Genomic DNA, 13,958 nt, shown 5'->3' with positions numbered 1-13,958 from the left:
AGATCATCTTGGTTTTTGGTTACCTCATATATCTCTTGTAAAATCTTAAGCCGTGGGGCCCTTTCACTTGAACTTCCTTCTTCTTCAAGACCTGTGGTTGGTGAAGCTGGTGGGGTGATCAGTTCCTCTCTCATTTGCTCCATTCCTAGCTATTCTGCTTCTTCCTCTTCAAGATATCGGAAAAAATTGTAGCTTTCATTATGTGATTCCCAATTCCACTCTTCTTCTTCATTAAATATAACATCTTGGTAGATTTTTGTTTTCCCACTCTTAAGATTGTAGAGCTTGTACATGTGCATGAGCTATGCTTCCAAACACTCATAGGTGTAAAATACCAGGCTTCCTTCCACTCCAAGCTTCGTGAGGTGTTTTTCCCTACACACTTCTTATTGGAGATCGGTTAGATAGGTAGACAGCACATGCAACTGCCTCTGCCTAAAACTCCTACAGCAATCTCTTACTTTTAAACATGCTTCTCGCCATATCTAGGATCATTCTATTCTTTCTTTTTACCACACCGTTCTATTGGGAGGATCTTGGCACCATTAGAAACCTCCAAATTCCATGTTCTTCACAATATTTTTGGAATTCATTTGATGTAAACTTGGTCAGATCTCATGGATTTGATCAAAAGGCCACTTTCGTTCTCAACAAGAGCTTTAAACTTCTTATAGTTTTCAAACACCTCTGATTTTTCCTTCAAAAAATACACCCATGTCTTTCTTGAAAAATCATCAATAAAAAAAAATAGTTACTCTTACCAAGTGAGCTTGGCTTTAAAGGATCACACACATCAGTGTGAATGAGCTCCAATGGCCTTCGGGCTCTTGAATTTGTCTCCTTTGGAAAACTTTTCTTGAATTGTTTTCCAAGTAAGCACCCTTTGCATACTTGATCTGGATTGTGAATACTAGGTAGTCTTCTCACCGTCTCCCTTTTGGACAGCAACTTTAAACCTCCAAAAAAGGTCCGAATCTAAGATGCCAAAGCCAATATCCATCTTTGTAGCACGCCTTGAGACACTTGGTAGCATCATTTTGAATGTTGAACATGAACATCCTATTTCTTGACATCGGCACCTTGGCTATTAAGTTGCTTGCAATGTCCCTTATACAAAGATGGTTGTCTCTTAGATAAATATCATAACCTTTCTCCAAAAGCTATCTAAGACTTAAGATGTTACTCTTCATACTCAGCACATAATATACATTTGATATCAATTGGTGTTTTCCACTCCTTAACCGAATGAGGATGCTACCTTTTCCTTTTACTGTTACCTTAGACTCATCCCCAAAAGACACATTGCCTCTCACAGATTCATCCAGCTCCACAAACATGCCTCTTTTTCCGCACATGTGATTGGTTGCACTGGTATCCAAATACTATGTATTGTCTTCATTTCTTTCATTATCTTTGTAAGCCAATAGTAAGGTACCATCTTCTTGACTTCTTTCTTTGACATAGTTCGCCTTCTCTTCAATCTTATTGTAGCCAAAGGTTCTACATTAGGAAGCATAATGACCGAATTTTCCACATTTGTAACACTTTACAAGGGACTTATGATCATACCTTGGTGCTAAAAGGTCTCTCCCAAGGCCTCTTGTTGATCCTCTTCCTCTATGAAAGTTGCTGTTATGATCATCAACAAACTTCTAGCCCTGTCCAGGTCCTTGCCCGTGGCCACGTCCTCTCGCACGGCCTCATCCTTGTTGGCTTCGATCATTGTGATAGCTGCTAGTTTCCTCTTTAGTTGCATCAATTCGGGTCTTAAACAATTGTTCCACTATTCCTTCCTTCTTCTTCTTCTTTTCTTCATAAGCTTGCAATAAACCCAAAAGCTGCTCCAATGACATAGCTTCCAAGTCTTTTGTTTCTTGGATAATGGCAACAATATGATCAAACTTTGAATCTAATGATCTAAGAATTTTCTTCATGTTCTTAACATCATTCAATTTTTCACCATTCCTTTTTAATTGATTGGTCACCATCAAAACTCTAGAAAAATAATCAGATATGACTTCTCCTTCCTTTATATTCAGCATTTCAAACTCAACTCTCACGGTCCGAAGCCGCACCTTCTTGACTGGATCAGCTCCCTTGTAGGAGATTTGAAGCTTCTCCCATGCTTCTTTAGCTGATTTGGCTTTCGAGATCTTCTCAAATGCATCATCATCTAATCCTTGATAGATTAGATAGAGAGCTTTCTTGTCTCTCTTTCTTGAGTCTCTCAAATTTTCTCTTTGGTTTTGAGTTAGACCACCTTCATTCCCTGATTCGATGTAGCCTTTCTCCACTATCTCCCACACATTTTGGGCACCAAGCAAAGCCTTGATCTTGATACTCCAATTATCATAGTTGTTCTTGTTGAGTGTTGGAATTTGGAAGGGAACCATACCATTATTGGCCATCTTTTGGCTACACAAACAATTTTATCATCGGGGTACTGTTCATGCAATACTATTCATTCTACTGTTTCGGGTAAGCTACTATTCATGCACACACTGTTTATGCTACTGTTCATGTAGATATCAAGCTCTGATACCACTTTGTTGGATGAAAGCAAAAAACCAGAAGAAAAAATAGAAACAGAGCAGCAAAACAGAAAGCAATCAACCGAAGAAGGGAAAAAAAACTACTGGTTTATTCGATGGTTCTCAGCTTTTGTGGCTTGCAGCACCCACAAGCAAAAACATAACAATATTTATACTAATAATTAACCCTACCTACATAAGACATCATAAAATTATCATAAAAGAAGTTTCTAAAACATGGAGTCTAAGAAAACTTGGACCCTAAGTAACCAAGGCCCACAAAATAATAACCCAAAAATCAAATTTATATTTCAACAGGTTTTTTTGGAAGGGAAAAAATTTCTCTTAGTTCTTGACGATGTTTGAAATGTAAATTATAAATGTTGGTATGATCTAAAGAGTTCATTTGAATCAGCTACACCTGGAAGTAAAATTATTGCAACAACACGCATTATAGAAATTGCTTCAATAATGGTTGGGGCTCCAAATCAATATCAACTAAAAGAAATCCCAAATGAAGATTGTTGGAGACTATTTGAAAAACATGCCCTCGGCAACGTAGAGCCAAGTGTTTATCAAAAATGTGAAAAAATTGGTAGACAAATTGTTCAAAAATGCGAAGGGCTTCCTTTAGCAATAAAATCAGTCGGTGGTCTTTTGCGCTCAAAACAAGATCCTAAATATTGGGAAAATATACTAAAGAATAATATATTGAATTTGCACAGTGTGATATTCTTTCAGCTCTGTGGTTAAGCTATTATTATTTGCCATCGCATCTAAAAACATGTTTTGCTTACTGCTCGATTTTTCCTAAAGATTATCCACTTGAAATGGAAAAGCTAATTTTATTGTGGATGGCACAAGATCTTCTACAACCACAGGAAACTAAAACACCAGAAGAAGTTGGAGAGGAACATTTTAAGGATCTAATTTCAAGATCATTCATTCTTACCAATCAATATGGCTTATTTACTATGCATGATCTTGTAAATGATTTAGCAAAATTTGTCTCAGGACAATCCTATTTAAGATTAGATAACCATTTCTCAAGTGTCATTGTAAGTAAGACTCATCATTTCTCCTATAAAGGACGTAAATCCCATAATAGCAAAAAAAATTTGGATTGGGGTAAAAATAAGGTGTTGCGCACTCTTCTAGTATTGGATAAATATTACGAAGTTAGAGAAAAATACTTGATGCATCCTGAAGAGTTGCAATCATTGCAATACCTAAGAGTGCTTTCTGCAGATGCATATTACTTCAATGAAGGTCATCTCATCATGAAGATAGTCAATTTAATTGGAAATTTGATGCTATTAAGATATTTGAATATATCTGGGGCCCAAATTAAAGAAATACCTGATACAATTTGTGCTCTGTACAATCTGTAGACTCTACTATTGAATGGCTGTACTGTGTTTATTGGGTTGCCTAATTCAATTGGAAATTTGAAACATCTAAGCTACATGAATTTGACTTCTTCTTCTATTGAAAAGGTACCTGAATCATTATGTAATTTGCACGAGTTGCATACACTAAAATTGTCCAATTGTCATAAGCCTACTCATTTACCAAGCAATATCACAAAGCTCATCAACTTGTGTCATCTCGACATTTCTGGGACAAGTTTAATAGAGATGCCACCATAAATGTCCACTTTAAAAGGTCTGTAAAGATTAGAAAAGTTTGTTATAGGTAAAGACAATGGATCTAATATTAAAGAATTAGGTAAGCTTCAAAATCTGCACGGTCATCTTGGTATTAGAGGACTTGAGAATGTAATAAATGTTGAAGATGTTTCAAAAGCCAATGTGAAGGATAAGAAATGTCTCACTAGTCTGAGATTAAAATGGAGCGGTTATACTGATGATCCACTTAAAGCACGCGAGGTTCTTGGCAGGCTCCAACCTCATTCAAATCTCAAGCACCTATCTTTTGAAAATTATGGATGTTTAAGTTTCTCACCATGGGTTGGACATCGATTATTTTCTTGTATAAAAAGAATTGAGTTGTCTAATTGTAAAAATTGTTATTTGTTGGCTCCGCTGGGACAGTTAACTTCCTTGGAAGGCCTCATAATTCGTAGATTTGAGATGGTGGAGAAGATTGGCAATGAATTTTACAGCGATAGTGATGGTGATGGTTCTTCCTCTTTTGTGATCACTAAGCCATTCCAATCCTTAAAAAAGTTAAGATTTTCAAATATGGTAGAGTGGAGGGAGTGGTCATTGGTGGAAGTGGAAAGTGCTGTTTTTTCAAATGTTAAGGAGGTTTTTTTGTCGGATTGTCCGAAGCTAAAAGAAGTATGCTTACCGAATAATCTTCCATCGTTGGAAGCTCTTCAAATATGGGAAAGTGATCACTTGGTTGCCTCACTCTCAATGTGTCAATATCCGTCACTGGGTTTGCTTAAAATACATTCATGTCTAAAGATGAAGACATTTCCGAAAGAAAGATTGCCCTCCAATATTCATACCATTCAAATTGACCAATGTAATGAATTGGTTTCGCTATCAAAAGAGGGATGGCCTTTAAATTTAAAATCACTTGAAATTAGATACTGTAAAAAGCTATTCGTGCATACCAACAGCATGAAGTGGAATCTAGGAATGCTTACATCTCTGACAACCTTACAACTCTCGTCGGTAGGTGAAGTGGTGGATACATTTCCAGTGGAGGAAGGATAGCTTCCCACCTCTCTCACATCTCTTGAGCTATTTGATGTTCCAAACTTGAAATCCTTAAATGGAAAGGCCTTTCACCACATCACCTCCCTTCAAACATTGCGCATTTGGGATTGCAAATGGTTCCAGTCCTTGCCAGAGGAAGGGCTGCCCACCACTCTCACTAATCTTGAGCTATGGTGTCTTCCAAACCTTGAGTCCATAAACGGCAAGGCCATTCAACACCTCCCTTCCCTTCAAAACTTGGATATTTATAAATGCCAACAGCTCCAGTGCTTGCCAGAGGAAAGGCTGCCCGCATCTCTTTCTCACTTGAATATCATGTAGTGTCCTTTGCTAAAGCCACGGTGTCAGAGAGGAACAGGGGAAGACTGCCCCCAAGATCCAACACATCCTAAGCATACAAATAGATGATGAAGACATATGATCCATGCCTTCTCTATAAAATTTTCAGGTATTTCTTTTCCACAATCTTAGTCATATAGATATGCTTTTATTTATTTTTCTTTTAATTTTGTTGATGCTAGTTAATTAGAATTGTTTTTTTTCAACTTCTAATCAAATTCTAGTGTTCTAATATATGTGCACTAGTCATGGTACTTGTTTCCTCACAATGGACCAAACGTGAAGCTATTTCCACGAGGGATGAGGGAGGGATTGCCTTTAAACTTACCACATTCTAAATGCTCCTTGTTCCTGCTATCCACTGCAATGCTTACCAGTAGACGGTCGTCTCATTTTCTCTTTTCTTAGTTCAATACCCACCTAGAAGGTCCTTAACTACAATTTATATGAGATCACAACATGTTTCTCTGTTTCAGTTCCAAAATTATTTTCAATTCAATGCTTTGTTTTATATGCATACTTTTCCTTGTCATTATAGATTGCTTACATTCTTATCTAACAACTACTAATTAAAAGATTCTGTTCTTTTCTTCTTTAACTGGTAATACTTGGTCTAATGTTTAGTACCACCTTAAATGTTGTCCATTTCTTGTAAAATATCCCCTGTAATCGGCCTTGCTTTCCTGGACAGACAAAGAAATGCTGTGCATGTCTTATTCTGCTGTTGTTGGTATGTTAGAGAACTCTTTTGTTCCCTGTTTAAACTAACTGGTGCTAAGGTTTCTTTTCTGGAAACAATTTCTTTTCATTCACAGTAGCTGATTCATTAATGGTGGGATTTTTGTTTGCAAATTACATTTATTGCTTGTCTTTATTTTCAGTCTTCAGATGGATTAATACCTGCTACCAGACATTTGTTGTCCATTTCAAAGTGCTTTTGAGAATCGGGAATTGAATCCTTATCCAAGAAACTGTGAAAATTTATTTCTTGTAACGCGTAGTACATAATTGCTGGGTTTCAAGCTCCCTATTCTGCATAAATGATTGTATTTCAGATGTTAAAGTTCTCAAAGATGGACTTTTTTAGTTCATTCAGGTATTAAAAACAAAATATTTCACGTTAACGAAAGATAATTGTTTATTTGATACCAGCTTTGATCGAAGATGGGATTTTTTTCTGCAGGAACAAACAAAATGTTTAAAACATATGACAGCAGCATAACATATGACAGCAGCATACTACTGAGCCAATTGTATTTATCTTCAAGCTATTTGTAAGATATTATTTCTTATGTAGCAACAATCTTCCTTTCCCATATTACATTTGGGTTGTAACTAGCATTTCCTCATGAAATTAATTATTTGAATGATCCTAGTTAAGAGTTTCAACATGCCATGTTGTGGTCCTGTTGCGGTGCCTCTTTCCTTTTTATCAAATCATGATTGTTGCTCACGCTTATTATGTTTTAAACTTCAGAATTTTCATTTGCAATCTGTGGAAGTATGTGTAGTTTTCTTATTACTTTAATAAATTCTTGACAGGGTTATAATTTCCAGTTCACTGCATGTTTGGACTGAACTGTGTCACGTGCCCGATTTCAACAATGACAAGCTTTTGATAGGTTGGGGAACCTTGACTAAAAGTTGCATCACTTTTCTTGATTGTTGAAACTATTGAGAATGCTTATCTGATTATCTTCCATCCTTAACGTGCAGTCCAGTGAGCAAATCTCTCTCTCAGATTGTCAATATCCATAACTTGAGTTATTGTGGGTAACTAATTATCCAAAAATGGAGTCACTCCCTCCAGGGCCTGTGAGTTTGTGACCTCTTGTCCTTTTATGCAGAATTGTACATATACTTTTGTACAGATCAGTCCTGTAACTTATTCCACATGTATAAGTTTCCAACTAAAGATGGACTTTCTTAAAATTTATTCAGGGATTAAAAACAGCATATTAAACATTATTGAAATGATATATGTATTCTATACCAGTTTCAATCTAAGACAGCTGATTTTTCTGCAGGAATTTACAGAATGAATAAAGCATATGACAACATGGGGTACTGCCAATTTTATCTACTCAGCTGCTATGCAAGAACTGTTTCTAAATGTAGGTGGCACCAATCTTTCTCTCTCATATTTCACTTGGATTGTAACTAGAGTTTCCTCCAAATTAATAATTTACTTGATCTTCGTTAGAGGTTGTTGTTGCCGTGCCTACAATTCCCTTTTATTAAATCTCATTGTTGCTCCTGCTTATTGGCCCTGCAGTCCCAGATAGAGAAAGAAAATGCAGTGAATGTCATTTTCTGCAGTTGGTATCAGAAAACTCTTTTCTTCCCAATCTAAAGTAACTTGTGATAAGGTTTCATTTCAAACTTCTATCAGTTGCAACGAAGTTTAGTAGCTGATTAAACAATGGTGAGCTCTCTTGTTTTAAAATACAGTTCTAGCCCTTATTCATCATTTCAATCTTCAGGTGATTAATGGCTGCTACCGCATATTCACTGATTGTTTCAAACTATGAAACTTCATTTCTTGTAATGCCGGCATGCTTGATTGCTGGGATTTGAGTTCCCTACTTTTCATTGCTATTTAACATGTGACACTGGTCTATTGCTGTTAGAGTCCCCTGAAACCGCTTCTATATCAGATGTTTGAGTTCCCAAATAAGGACTTTCTTAGTTCATACGGGTAACAAAAACCAGATATTAAACATTAATGAAAAGATATATATGTATTATACCAGCTTCAATCTAAGACAGTGGATTTTTATGCAGGAATTTACGGCATACTATGGCTCAGTTCAGAATTCATATGAGATCACCACCATGTAGATATCCCTGCTTGTCATTCAACATACTCTCTAAGTTCAAAAAAAAAAAAAAAAAAAAAAAACAAAGGTTCAAATTTTACATTTTTCTAGTTTAAAGTATTTGATTTTGGATATTTTTATTTTTGGCTGTGTTATATTTCATACAAGCTCTCATTGCCGTTGTAGGTGGCTCATGTTTTCTCATTAAAAAGATACTACGGCTTAATTCAGAATTCATATGAGATCACCACCACGTAGATATCCCTGCGTGTCATTCAACGTACTCTTTAAGTAAAAAAAAAAAAAAAAAAGAAGGTTGAAATTTTACATTTTTCTAGTTTAAAGTATTTGATTTTGGATATTTTTATTTTTGGCTGTGTTATATTTTATACAAGCTCTCATTGTCATTGTATGTGGCTCACGTTTTCTCTTTAAAACCATGAAGTAAGATTCTCTTCCCTTTTTCATCAAGGAAAAGGTATATTGATAATTTATTTTTCTTGGCTAAGAATTTAGAAGTAGCTAATGGCTTACACTGTTTCCAAAGATTGCAGTATCTTCATTCGTTCAGGTAATAAAAGCCTAGCATTATACAATCAAGAAATGATATTTTGTCTTTTATATCTGCTTGCTAAGATTGCAAATTTTTCTGCAGGCATTTGAAGGACATGAAAGGCATACTTTTAGAATGGAACTGCCAATTGTAAATTGCTTCAGCTATTTCTAAGATATACTTCTCTGTTGGTTACAACAAGCATCCTCTGGAATTTATTATTTACTTGATCTTTGTTGGAGTTTTGATATGCCATCTGATAATCTCACAGTAGTGCCTCTGTTCTTTTAACAATTCTGGTTGCTGTTCCTGCTCTTTATGTTACAAACTCCTGAATTTCCACTTGTAATATTTGAAAGTAAATAGATCATTTTTTATTTGTTTGATTCTTGAACTGATATACCATGTATTGAATATTAAAAACGTCCATTCTTTCACTTTTTCTCATTACTGTAATGAACTCCTTAATGAACTCTTATCTCATCTACTTGATTTCAACAATGCCTTCTGCGTAACTGGGGTTGATCTCAACTGCAGTTGTAGCACTTTACTGGCTCCTGATATTTCAGTATTGGAGAACCGTCTGTGCTACCATCGTCTTACTCTCTAATTGCATTGAATAGCTAATGGAATTTAAAAATATATATTCAACAAATTGCAAAGCTTCCTCTGTTTCTATTTTTTAATGTTGACGTTCTAATATTAAGTGTAAGTAGAAGATAATTCAGCTCTATTCTGTAAACTTGTTTTTTCTTCACATGTGAGAAAGCACATAATCTTGGCCATTGCAAAAGGCCTGTGTAGTTGCTGCAGCAGAGAAGTTTCTTCCCCTTTTCTAAAGCTATTATTCAGGTTCAATTTGTATAAGGTTTTTTCAGTCTTAGGTAACAGTTAATGCAGAAGCTAACCCCCATGAAGCTGCAGCAAAATTTAGGATTGTCTCTATTTTGTCATATATTTATATTTATATATATATATATATGATATTAACAGCCATAGTTTCAGCATTATCAAAAAAAATAATAATAATAATAATTATAACCATAGTTTCAGATTGAGTATGCATTTTCAATTAAGTCCTGTTTTTTATTTTATTGATCAATTTTTTAATAATTTATATATATATATATATATATATTTTTGCTGTAAAAACTTCTCATTTCCTCTCTCATAATTAATTCTAAAGAAAAGTTATTACATTTACATCTAGCGTTGTATATATATAGTCTTTTCACCACAAAATCAATAGGAAAATGACACCCATTTGTTTTCATGTCTTGTGCAACAGCATAAGTCATTTGCCATTTGAGAAAATGAGTATTGGATTTGCTTATTTATAAACTGCGACCAACTCTACTCCCTTTGATCATTGCAATTATTCCTGACTATGTTTAATTTCTTTAACTTTTTCAGCCAAAAAAAAACAAACAAAAGAATGGTTCCTTCACTTTTTTCAGTGTTTTTAATTTTATTTCGTTCTTAGCATAAATAATATTTTTCAACCATGAAATGGGAAAAAGAGGAAAATAAACGGTTAGTAAGTGATTGATACTTTCCAACGTCCGAGAGCACCACTAAGACCCAGACAAACGACATACGATTAATGCATTCTCTAAATACTATTTACTTTCTTCAATCTTTGTCATATAATAATGCTTGCATTTATTTATCCTTTTCTATGAGTGTTAGAACTATTCTTTTGAATATAAAAACAAATTCAAATGTTTGTTTGAGCGGTAGTCATGGTAGTCGTTTCCGCAATGGACCAAAACCTGGGGCTATTTCCACAAAGTAGGGATTGCCTTTAAATTTCCAAATTTCAAAAGCTCTTTCTTCCTGCTATCAGCTGCAATGCATGCAAGAAGAAGGTTTTTCTCACTTCTCTTTTCTTTGTTCAGCATCCAGTTAAAAATGTCTTTTACTACATTCATAAAATTACAATATGTTTCCCTGCTTCAGTTATCTAAATATATATTTTCAATTTGAGGCTTTGGTTTTAGTGGTAACTAATTATCCAAAAATGGATTTAGCCTGTGAGTTTTGCGGCCTCTTTTCCTTTTATACATATTTGCACATATTCTTTGTTTTTACCATTCGTGGTTATGTGTAGGTGGATCTACTGTATCGTGTTGCACTTGACCTTAAAATTCAGTTCAGGTTCAACCACATGTTTGGCCTGACATTGATCTTCTTCAGAGTCAGTTAATATGCAGGGGAAGCTCTTGTTTACATTCAAAAACTGTCAAAACAATAAAAATATGGTATTGCAAGCAACTGATCTTCTTTTCAGAAGAGGTATGGTCATCCAATTACAAACCACTCCATGTTGTAGATGCGAAAAGCTATTCAGGGAGCACAGCATGACTGAGTGGAATCTGAGAATGCCTCACCTCCCTTACAGACTTACAGATAGAAGGGATATATAAAGAGAAAGACACTTCTCTCAGGCTAGATAAGCTTCCAAACCTGAAATCATGCGACCAAGTACAGAATTTGCCAGAAGTACAAGAATTCCTACTAACCACTCTCACTTCTCTTCATCTATCATTGCTTCCAAACCTTAAATCCTTAAACGGCAAGGCCATTTAGCACCTACCCTCATTAATGTGATAATATGTTTTCTCTCTTCTATCAAATACTGTGAAATTTTTGTCTTTCTGTGTTTTTTTTTTTTCTTAACACTATTTGTTCAAATTTTATTCATATTGTTCATACATGGTTGGTGACTCACCTATTTCTGAAGCGTCTTAATTTGTTGCTATGCTCAATTTGTACAATTAAATTTCAGGAACAATGTCAGATATAAGTTCCTAGTTCTCATTATAAACTATCCAAGAAATTTTCTTTTAGCAGGAGTTGAAGTTAAAATTTTGTACGTGCAGTACTCATGATGTTTCTTTGTCACAGAGGACCAAATGCTGCATACCATTTCCATGTTAGAAATGATCTTTCTTCCTGCTATCAGCTGCAATGCTTGTCACAGTACCATGCAGATGTGTCACTGCTTGCCATCGAATCAAATTACGTGGTAAGAAAGGTCCAGATTTTACATTTTTCTAGTTTAAAATATTTGAAGTTGGAGAGTTTCATTTTTGATTTTGTTAAATTATAGACAAGCTCTCCTTGTCAATGTACTGATACTTTTTTAGTTTTTGGCTAAGAACTTAAAAATAGCTATACTTGATGCAATGTTCAACACCATTTTAAATGCAGTCCATTTCATCCCTTTGGCACCAACCAGTGGTAATATATCCACAGTTATTACCCTTACAGTTCAAATTACGAACTCAATTCCTCACTGTTTTAATTAATTTTTGGAATAAGATTTCATGTCCAAGTTTTCTTGGTCGGGTTACCTTTTTGGAAGCAACAATGTGTCATTCACAGTAGCTGATCCAATAACAAGTTTTTTGGCTTTGAAACACAGTTGTAGCTCATCTTGACCATTCCAGCTTCAGGTAACTAATATATGCTACCACGGACTCTCTGATTGGTTCGAAGTGATCTTGGGATTTGAATCCTCATTGAAGAAGCTATATGTAATTTCATTTATTGCTGTGAGTAAAATAATCCTCAAATCTAGTCAGCTATATATGTGTTTACAAGCTGCTGGTCAGAGAAAAAAGAAGAGGAGATTTCCAGGTTCCAAAAAGACAACACTTTGCTGCCACATCAGTTTATTAAAGGGCAGAAGGTTATTTCACAAGTTGCTTGCCACGTTGGAGCTGCTGGGATTAATTGAACGCACCGTTTTGTTGTTTCTGGAAATAAATATATATATTTTGGTCTTCTTCTTCATATATCAGATATAGAAAAACAGAGAGTGGAAAAAGTTGCAGACCCGAGAGAAAGCTTTGTGCGAGGTGAGTCCCTTTGAGTTTTGAAAGCCATTCTTTCTTGTTTCTTTGTATTCTCAACGTGGGTTTAAGAGAGATCTCTATGGAGATCGAAGAGTGAATGGGTGTATTGGGATCTTGGATTCTTGGTTTTGGTATTCTTGTGTGAATCCACCATTGATTGATGGTTTGTGAGTAACCTTGTAAACACTACATTTACATAGTGCAGAAAGCTCAACACCTGAGCAACGAGGACGTAGGTCGATTTTGACCGAACCTCGGTAAATTTGTGTGTTTTTTGTTCGGTTTCTTTATTCTAGAAATAGTTCCAGAATTCTACAACAATTGCAATCCCAACTCATGATTGCAGGGGTTTGAGCTTCCTTTTTTCACTGCTATTCGACTGTGGCTCTGGTGTATTGCAGTCCGCATCCCCTACATAACCGATTGTATTTCAGATGTCTAATACCAAAGATTTAACTTTTTTTAATTCATTCAGGTAATAAAACCATGTATTGCACATTAATGAGATAATATTGTGCATTTTATATTCCCTTGCTAATACTGCGGATTTTTCTGCAGGGTATTTGAAGAATGTGGAAGACATACTTTTAGCATGGAACTGCTAACTGTGATTTTCTGCAGAGATATACTTCTCTGTTTGTTACCACAAGCATCCTCATGGAATTTTCTATTTACTTGATGTTTATTGGAGTTTCAATATGCCATTATTTAATCTCATAGCATGGCCTCTGTCTTTTAACAATCCTGGTTTTTGCTCTTGCTCTTTTATGTTATAAATTCTTAAATTTTCACTTGTAATATTTGGAGGTAAATTGGTAATTTTAAATTTGTTTGATACTTTGAACTGATATATCTTATATTAATATCATATGGGTTTTTTTTTTCCCCCCCCCCACTTTTGGCAGGGTTTCAATTCCCAATTCACTCCTTGTTTGAAATGAAATCTTGTCTCTCATCAACTTGATTTCAACAATGCCAAGCGTCTGTTTACGTGGGGGTGATCTCAATTGCTGTTGTAGCACTTTATTGAGTGCTGATACTTCAGTATTGGAGAATTTTCTGCATGCTACCGGTCTCTAATTGCGTTGAATAGTTAACAGAATCTAAGCATATATATTAACAAACTGCAAAACTTCCGCTGTTTCATTTCTTCATTTTCCATTTTT

General features: G+C 35.2%; 2 protein-coding genes across 2 annotated transcripts; one reads left to right on the top strand and one right to left on the bottom strand.

The window, feature by feature from the left end:
- Positions 1–1,700: 1,700 nt before the first annotated feature.
- Positions 1,701–2,408, bottom strand: LOC107429166 (uncharacterized). Its single transcript, XM_048473797.2, has one exon. It carries the CDS (start codon positions 2,406–2,408, stop codon positions 1,701–1,703), a length of 708 nt encoding a protein of 235 aa, XP_048329754.2.
- A 977-nt stretch (positions 2,409–3,385) lies between these two features.
- Positions 3,386–5,218, top strand: LOC107429164 (putative disease resistance protein At3g14460). Its single transcript, XM_016039821.3, has 4 exons — positions 3,386–3,820; positions 3,923–4,043; positions 4,227–4,420; positions 4,586–5,218. The coding sequence occupies exons 1-4, from the start codon at positions 3,386–3,388 to the stop codon at positions 5,216–5,218; spliced, it is 1,383 nt and encodes a 460-aa protein (XP_015895307.3).
- The last annotated feature ends 8,740 nt before the right edge of the window (positions 5,219–13,958 follow it).

This window comes from Ziziphus jujuba, chromosome 2 (assembly GCF_031755915.1).
Source record: "Ziziphus jujuba cultivar Dongzao chromosome 2, ASM3175591v1".
Lineage (NCBI taxonomy): Eukaryota > Viridiplantae > Streptophyta > Magnoliopsida > Rosales > Rhamnaceae > Ziziphus > Ziziphus jujuba.
The sequence above is the reverse complement of the archived record's forward strand: the minus strand, read 5'-3'. Positions and strand labels throughout refer to the sequence as shown.

Coding starts and splice junctions, on each gene's coding strand:
- LOC107429164 (XM_016039821.3), top strand. CDS start 3,386: ATGGCACAAGATCTTCTACAACCACAGGAAACTAAAACACCAGAAGAA. Junction 4,044..4,226: donor AAAGGTACCTGAATCATTAT/GTAATTTGCACG, acceptor AGTTTGTTATAG/GTAAAGACAATGGATCTAAT. Junction 4,421..4,585: donor ATCCACTTAAAGCACGCGAG/GTTCTTGGCAGG, acceptor CCGCTGGGACAG/TTAACTTCCTTGGAAGGCCT.
- LOC107429166 (XM_048473797.2), bottom strand. CDS start 2,408: ATGGCCAATAATGGTATGGTTCCCTTCCAAATTCCAACACTCAACAAG.